This window comes from Doryrhamphus excisus, chromosome 13 (assembly GCF_030265055.1).
Source record: "Doryrhamphus excisus isolate RoL2022-K1 chromosome 13, RoL_Dexc_1.0, whole genome shotgun sequence".
In the NCBI taxonomy this organism is placed as follows: Eukaryota; Metazoa; Chordata; class Actinopteri; order Syngnathiformes; family Syngnathidae; genus Doryrhamphus; species Doryrhamphus excisus.
Window position 1 is genome coordinate 10,218,675 of NC_080478.1, and position 9,300 is coordinate 10,227,974.

The following is a 9,300-nucleotide window of genomic DNA, read 5'->3' on the forward strand; positions in this document are numbered from 1 at the left end:
TTTGTGGAGATCCGCCATGTGTGCCCAACAAGTTAAATTTGCATTTGTTGCCACACCCACTGGGCACCAATGGCCTGAAGGTGTAGTGCAGGAACAGAAACAGACACTGCACCAAACAGATGTGTTGATTTACACGCATTAATTGCATCTGAATTTCTACTCTGTGTTTTGTAAAGAATACCATATAAGAAATGCAAAACAGTGATTTCTAATGGGACACAGAGAGAACAATAGCTTTTGGCTCTCTGGCAGGCACACAAATGTAGAAGTGCAAATGTGTCTGATGTAGTATTTTCCACGCCAGGTTTGCACAGCCGCCGGTTGCTTGGCAGATTTTTGGGTGCACCATCATATGTGCCCCAGAATTCTCTTTTTAAAAAAAATGTTTTTTGCTTGCCACACAAACTTGGTTGTTTGCAGATTAGGAACACTACAGTAAACTGATATTGAAAAGTTGATTTGTAATTATTATTGGATCGCATTGAGGTCAGTTTCAGAGAGAAAAGTATTTTTTATTACTTACTCACAAGCAAAACATTCATTCATTCATTCATTTTCTCCCGCTTTTCCTCACGAGGGTCACGGGGGGTGCTGGAGCCTATCCCAGCTGTCTTCGGGCGAGAGGCGGGGTACACCCTGGACTGGTCGCCAGCCAATCCCAGGGCACATATAGACAAACAACAACTCACATTCATACAATTTGGACTAGCATGTTTTTGGAATGTGGGAGGAAACCGGAGTACCCGGAGAAAACCCATGCATGCACGGGGAGAACATGCAAACTCCACACAGAGATGGCCAAGGGTGGAATTGAACCCTGGTCTCCTAGTTGTGAGGTCTGCGCGCTAACCGCTCGACCGCCGTGCCGCCCCCAAGCAAAACATAAAAGAGCTAAATTGTTCATTTTTCATCTGACTCATTACCATCTATCCATCAATTCTTCTCTGCTTGTCCGGGTCACGGAAGCAGTAGTAGTGAAGCCCAGACTTCCTGGTCCATAGCAGCCACTTCCAGCTCAAACCAAGTTTTCCCAGGCTAGCTGTGAGACATAGTTCCTCACCCTAACTCTTAGGGTGAGTCCAGCCACTCTAGAGAGGAAGCTAATTTCAGACGCTTGTATCTGCAATCTTGTTTTTTCGGTACGGACCCAAAGCTCATGACTATAGTTGAGGATGGGAAAATAGATCAGCCGGTAAATTGACAGCTTTAACTTCTGGCTCAGCGCTCTCTTCACGTTTGCTTCAACCTTGCCTTACTCGTAAACAAGACCCCAAGATATTTGAACTGCTCCACCTGGGGCAGGACCTCATCCACCCTTTTCCTACTGAGAACCATGGCCTCGGATTTGGAGGTGCTGAGTCTAATCCTAGAAGCTTCACACTGAGCTGAAAACGCTGTAGGTCATAGCCAGATGAGGCCAACAGGACCACAACGTCTGCAAATAGCCGAGATGAGACCCTAAGGCTACCGAACTGGACTTCCTTGATGTCTTTGACATGGTCAAATGCCTTTTCCAAGTCCACAAAGCACATGTACAGCAGTTGTTAAAACTTCCATGTACCCTTGCGAGGGTGTTCCATGACCAGGATGAAAACCACATTGCACCTCCTGTCATTGAGCTTTAACTAAGCACACTGGAATAGACTTTCCCAGGAAGGCTGCGATCCCCCTATAGTTGGAAGACACCCTCCGGTCACCCACTTGAAAAGGGGGACCACCACCTCAGTCTGCCAAACCAGAGGTACTGTTCCCTTCCACACAATGTTGAAGAGACGGGTCAGCCTAGACAGTCACTGAACATCCATAGCCAGATACCCCAGACACCTCAGCCACTGTGATGGAACAGTCCATGTTTGTATCCTCAGAATCTCCTTCCTCTACAGAAGGTATTTTAGTGGGATTGAGAAGGACCTGAAAGCATTCCTTCTGGTCTCGGCCCGACCTGACTCATTATATTACATTAAAATAGCAGAAGAATGGAAATCAGTGAATCTGGTGGGGCACTGCCCTGCTTCACCTTAATGCTATGTTGCCAGTTAACACATGTTACCATTTGCATTTGTAGAACAAAATAAGGCAAATTGTGGTATTTCCACCTGAATTTTGACCGGGTGGGGGTGGCTAATAATCTTCCCCCTTGACTTTTGGATGATTTTGGCTTAGTTATTACATATGGGATGCCCCTGCAACCTGATATTTTACATGCCTGCTTATCAATACAGTATTTTTTATGAATGTTAAAAGATGGGAAAAATACATAAAACTATCAAAACGCGAGGGCAAAACATGGGATTTTCTAGGGAAAAATGTGAGTGTATGCCATTATACTATTTGGGATCAATTAATCAGTGAACCATCTGTGTGGAATTAAGACAGCTTTTAATATACTGCTCAGTGTACAGTATGCAAATGTTTGGATTGATCCAATTGCAAATTTGTAAATATATGCCTAATTCTAAAAGACGTTGATACATAATGCTGACGGATTTCTGCTGAAAAAAGTGCAGGGCATAAATATACAATTTAATACTGTCTCTGTGCAGTGAATTACTGTACTGAGTGATAATGAAAGCATGTTTCAGTATTCTAGCAACTCTCCCTTTCATGCTAATCATGAGACAGTCAGGTGGGTGAAGCACTGGTGGGGGGGGGGACAGAAAGAGGTAGGGGGTTGGGTTCTGTGTGTGAGGCAGACATGGCGATGGGCCCCTCCCTAAAATGACTCATTGGCTGCATGGGCTGACACCACACCTCATTCACAGCCAATAATGAGGCATGCTAATGAGCAGGACAGCCACCCTGCATGCTCATCATTAGGCAGGAGTCGTGATTCATGTCCAGCCTGGAAGCATCGTAAAGAGATTACGCATAGATGACTAAAAAGCTCTTTTTGCCTGAGCCATATCTACCTGGGAAGCCACTTTTTTTTTCATACAAAACCACATATATTTAGCTTCCTGTTTCTGAGAGCGTACCTAAATATGTGATAATCTTGCCTTCTTCTTTTCATATGGAAAAACGATTTAATGTGTGGTAAACAGCAGTGCGGCATGCTGTAAAACATGCATGTGTATTCACCAGCATACTGACGCAAGCATCAGATAAAGCTTAATCAGCATTGGGGGGGGGGGGGGGGGGTGTTATGATGTAGCATTTCAGTTCTCTGTCTGAGAGCCAGACTGCATTAAAAAAAAAAAACAAACATATATCTCCTATGCTGTGGTCTCCCTTTTCCCCCGCCCCCTTCACTTTCCTGCTAAGCCCCAGCTGGGGGAAATAAGGTGGCAGGGTGTATGTGGGGGGAAGGGTTTCACAAGGGTAAGTGATTGCCCTCTAGGGGACGAAGCAAGAGAGAAAAGAGAAGGGCGCCTTATCGGCCCCAGCCTCCGATAGCAATGCTGGCTACCACCCAGGGATGGGAGCTGTGTGGGTCGCTGGATGTAGCTTCACCAGGATGCTGCTGCCTCGACACAGCAGTCAGTAGGGACATGCATGCATGCATGCATGCTTGAATGGGTGGGGCTCCATAGCCACATTTAAAATGAGTCAACCATAACTGTTTGCTTGTTTACTGGCAGGATTACAAATGCACAAAAATATGGACCAGGAAAGAGCCAGTTGAAGTTTGACATGAATTTATGTGACTTTATGTAACATTATTTTATTTATCTTCACCTTGGGGGAAGTTTGTACTTAGACTCAACTCTGGAGTTGCCGTGTTTATGTGCTTTGAGCTATACTGCAAGTCCAAACCATATACCATAAATATACTTCTGTTATTTTGACCCATACATGTTATTGTAGGATTGGCCTTGGTGGAGGTCCATACTCACACTCATGCCAGTTATTGCTGTGTTTCCATGCTTTACTGCAAGTCCAATCTGTTTGCTCTCTTTTATGAACAAACATGTAATCATTGTTTACAACATATGTGTAAACATAAGTGAAGGTGTGGAAAATGATATTTCTTATTTTTGTCAATCTGCTGCACCTCCCAAGGTAAGCCCACCTCGCATTTGGAAAATCATTGCTTTAAACTATTTTGGAAGTTAGTTTGACTTTTTTTTCCTAGTAGATAATGCTACATATTTCATGACAAAATTGCAACATTTTGGTCATACAACATGTCATTCTAGTTACTGCCATGCTGTACGCAAATGGGAATTTGTAGATTTATTCATCTTGAAAAGACATTGTCATGTAAATATGCAAGTAGTAGCCAGTAATTTCCATCTTTAGTCCCTGGGCGCAGGTTGATGTTAGAAGGGAAAATACACTTTTTTGGGGAATTTTGCCCATAATTCATAATCCTTATGTGAAACATGAACACATTAATTTCCCTTTTCTTTCTTTGCTACAATGACAATAATGTTGTAGCTTGGTTAATATACCGAAATATACTCAACAATTAATGATTGAATTATTGGAGTAATGGCGCCATACGCATTTGGTATATACAGGTAGTGTACAGTGTTTTAGATTACTAATGTTTGGTGGAAGTCTGTCAAAAAATCATTCTAGTTTCAAAATCATATCCTATGATTTGACCATTTGACTACCTATTTGATTATTTTTTTGGTCTCAATCACTTTTCTTTGATACTTTATGATGCTTTAAACCAGTGTATGACTATTTACTATTTATTTGACCCATATATTCACTTCATCGCTGATTGGCACTGATTGGCATTGATATTGGGAATATTTAGCCTTGGCAGAGGTCTGTGTTGCATGCTGCAAATCACATTCTGACCCATATTTTCAACTCATTTTAGACATCTTTCATTGACCAACTTCAATATGACCATAAACATAGCACAACACAAGATATAATCTATGTTGGGATGCTTTTGAACCTCTATGTGACTATCAATCCAAAGCTAAATCAACGCATACGCTTCTTTGTATTTATTTGACCCATATTTTTTTAATTAGCATGTGCAAATAGAATGTTACATGCGGTTATGCAGCTTTAAAAATACTGTACTACTGACCTACTTCTTTTAGTCTACTGCCTACACACACACACACACACACACACAAACAGGGAGAAACAAAATAGCTTAGCAGGGACTACAACAAGAAGATATAAGATCATGCATGCAGTGTATGCATCCAGGCGTCTGCAACAGTGTCCAAGCGCCACCTTCAGTATCCAACCTGAGGGGAGGGAAGGGGGAAAAAAAGCAAATAATCACCCAGTCGGCTTCTTTTTGCACCACACATCTGCACACACTGGATCTATAGTTAACCTTGCATATCTAAAACAACACAATGTTAAAGCATCTTCGCATTTACGCACAGTACGGCGTAGCAGCGTAAGAAAATGATGCTCATATCAGTGTGTTTATTATGATCGTCTGCCGACGTGTTGCCCCAGACACTGTGCACTGCACACGCATACACCCCACCTCCACTCCGGCTGGGGGGTGAGAGGGGGGGGCTAAAAGGGTTAAGAGGAGTCTTGGATGGAGTCTGCTGGGCGGAGTGCAAGCAACGTGATTGGACGGCGCTCGGTGACGCAAGGGACACGATAACTAGTTAAGAAGGGCAGTTTGGAAGTCTGCAAAAAGAGTGCAGAAGAGGTTGAGACGCGATCACTGGAGAGAGGCAAAAAAAGACAGAAGGCGAACTATACAGAAACGGAGAGCCGCCGGGTTGATAAAGTGTTCCGAGACGCGGAGGTGGCACCATGGTGCAACACACCGACAACAGCGAGACGGACGGGAGCATGTCGCGGGAGGCGACGGACTCGGAAGAGAGTGAATTTATGGCGTGCAGCCCCGTCGCCATCAACCCGGACTGGTGCAAGACGGCCACCGGCCACATTAAGAGACCCATGAACGCGTTTATGGTGTGGTCTAAAATCGAGAGGAGAAAGATCATGGAGCAATCGCCGGACATGCACAACGCCGAGATCTCCAAAAGACTCGGCAAACGGTGGAAGATGCTGAAGGACTGCGAGAAGATCCCCTTCATAAGAGAGGCGGAGCGGCTCAGGCTAAAACACATGGCCGACTATCCCGACTACAAGTACAGACCCAAGAAGAAACCAAAGCTCGACAGCTCCAAATCATCTTCTTCTGCGCCGTCGCCGGAGAAATGCGGCAAAATGACCAGCAAGACCCCCAGCAAGAAGTGCTCCAAGATCAAAACCAAGAGTGGCTCCAAGTCCTCGCACAGCTACGCGGATGAATACCCGGCCTTTAAAGTCGCTAAGGTGATCAAAAGTGAGCCTAGCGACGACGAGGAGGACGATGACGACTACGAGGAGGACTACCACCACGCTCACCGCCACCACCACCACCACCACCACCACCGGGTCGGGGGGATTAAGGAGGAGCGCCTGCGGCCGTACAACGTCGCCAAAGTGCCGGCTAGCCCCACGCTGAGCTCCTCCGCGGAGTCAGAAGGGGCAAGCATGTACGAGGACGTGAGGAGCGCCACCTCCATCACCACCTCCACTTCCACCACCACCAACAACAGACTCTTTTACAACATTAAGAACATCTCCAAGCAGAGCACATTGCACGCTGCTTCACCAGCATCCTCCAGGTCTGTTTCTACATCTTCCTCATCTTCATCCTCCTCCTCCTCCAGCAGCAGCAGCTCCTCTTCCGGTGAGGACGCGGACGATTTGCTGTTTGACTTTAGTTTGAATTTCGCCCCCAGCGCCTCTGGTTCGGAGAATTCAGGAAACCTGTCGCTGTCCCTTGTGGATAAGGACCTGGACTCTTTCAGTGAGGGTAGCCTGGGCTCTCACTTTGAGTTCCCAGACTATTGCACGCCTGAACTCAGTGAGATGATAGCAGGGGACTGGCTGGAGGCCAACTTTTCTGACCTGGTCTTTACATACTGATAAAAAAAAACAACAACAACAACAAAATGTCCTGATTGAGTTGTCCCCCTGCCTCCTTAGATCCTTCCTTTTTGCGTGTTGGAGCAAAAGGGGGCAAGGTGAGGTTTGAGATGCTTATGAAGCTGGTAGCAAAAAATGTACAAAAAAAACACAAACAGTCTGCAGACGTTTCTTTTTTTATCCGGCAGCATGACAGGGTTTTATGGATTTTTCCCTGCCACATATGGGGGAAAAAAACGTGAACTTCTATGCATCTTATCCTCTTTTAGACAAACTGCAGGGAGATGGAAGTAAATCTGTGAACTGTTCAGGATGCTAAGTAATTTCTAAATCAGATTTTTTTTTCTAACTGATTCCGTTTACCTCCTCCGTCTTGTTTTCTCAGCAGCAACATGTGGAGGAAAAAAGAAAACATTTTGATACATAACAGACCTCATCTTTTTAAAAGAAAAGTAAGATATTTTCAGGCATATTTTTGTACAGTCCAAAGGGAATGTTCTTACTGTGCTTTCAGTGAGTTTCAGGCACTTCTTCCCTTTATCCTGTTTTTTTTATTATTTTTTAACGCATGCAAGGGAGTCCTGGTTTTAAGGATTAAGTTAAATTCAAATCTTGCATCAAAAATTGCCTTGTGATTTTCAACTTGGTTCTTTTTGTACAGTTGTAGAGCAGATTTGTTGAGTATTTGTAGACGATACAAAAAGGCGTCATGGGGGAACACATACCTCAGAGCTGGAACTAGTTTCAAGATTGTATATGTACTGTAATATAGTAAAAGTTAGGAGTTTATGTATATCATACTCGTGATATGTGGATGGGTCCCGATCGCAGGTGTGAAACTGGATTTTTTGGTATTTTTTAATGGCACATACTGTTTTTTTCGCCCCCCTTTCTTTCTTTCTCATTTTTTGTGCAATATAATACTCTTCTTTAAAGATACAGACCATCAACAATTGTAGCAAGTGATGGAGAATTTGAGCAGACTTGTGCACTGTCAACATGTTATGATGCTGAAAGCCTGTCCGGGCAGAGAAATAATAAAACAAATCAGCTGGAACTGATACAAAGCAAAGGTTTAGTATGGCCTGATGTGATGTGACGATACATACGACACATTTATGTCTTTATTTGAATGTTATTGGAAATATTATAGGAACCAGTTGACTGATCATTCTGCAAAAAAGGGCATGTTGTGATAACAGTGGTGGTCAAGCAAGCAAAAAAGTACATTCCATTCTCTTGTTTCATTAAATGAAACTTTATTTGAAAACGGAAGACTGCCTTCTTTTTTATCATAAACCACAAACCTGTATTTTTGTTTCTTGCACTTAAAAAAGCAGTTTATTTTTATGTGGGTCTCACATACTGTTTGATAAAGGACAAAAAAAAATCTGGGCAGTATAGTTCCTTCACATTCCTGAGTGTGAACCTGTCATCTTTTTAAAAAAAAAATGAATAAATAAGAACCTATCACCCATCCACTGTCCTTTTTCAGTTTGTGAATATATGTACACAGCTGTGTTATTTGTTTGGAAAAAAGTATGATGCCTAGTTTGTATTTAGGCAGATACTCTTTGAGAAATGGATGGGCTCAAACTAACATGTGAATTCACGTTTAATAAAAAAAAGAAAGAAAGAAAAGAAACTAACTGCCAGTCTTGATTTACTGCCGGAAAAGTGGACGCTGCGTCTTTAAGGAATTGAATTGCCCGCTTGTCGGCGCTCGGAGTTGTGATTGGTGGGCTCGCCGGTCCCCTTGGAGACTGAGATGGAAACAGGAGCCGCTTCCCCCCCCTCACTCCCGCCTCCCCCGTCTCTGTCTCTCTCAATCCCTCCCTCCTTCCCTCCCCAGCATGTGGGAGCACTCAGTGTGTCTGGCTTCCATTCAGAAAAGTAGCTCCATGCTCAGCGCTGAACGGCTTGAGAGATGTGGGGGTGGGGGGGATCACTATATTTGACATATGTTCAATCGGAGATAAACATTTGCACATATTCATGCAGATGTCATGTAATCTATAAAAATGTGTCGTTAGCACAGTAATTCCACTGTTTTTTTGTGTCTTTAATTCTTAAAAATATCACTAGGAGGGTTGGGGGTCGTTGTGACCAGTAAAACTGGTTTTCAATGTAGCCTAATGTAGCCTTCTTTAGATATATTCAATGGCACATAGTGGACTAATAATAAAATATCATACACGATTAAAGAGTAGTAGGGCCACATTGAATATTTAAATATTACACTATGAGACGAGATAAGTCTCTTATGAAATAGAAGTTATGAGAATGAAGACACATTTGTTTTTCTTGACAAAGTCAGAATGAGAGAAGATTTGAATTATTTTTTGGGGTGAATAACTGGATAATAATAATAAAAATTACATTGATTATTAAAGAAATCCAAAAAGATAACAATGTCACTGAAATTTAGCAAAAAATACAATC

General features: G+C 43.1%; 1 protein-coding gene across 1 annotated transcript; it reads left to right on the forward strand.

Moving 5' to 3' along the window:
* The first annotated feature begins 5,452 nt into the window (after positions 1-5,452).
* On the forward strand, positions 5,453-8,517 carry sox11a (SRY-box transcription factor 11a). Its single transcript, XM_058090104.1, has one exon. The coding sequence runs from the start codon at positions 5,692-5,694 to the stop codon at positions 6,856-6,858; it is 1,167 nt and encodes a 388-aa protein (XP_057946087.1). The 5' UTR covers positions 5,453-5,691; the 3' UTR covers positions 6,859-8,517.
* The last annotated feature ends 783 nt before the right edge of the window (positions 8,518-9,300 follow it).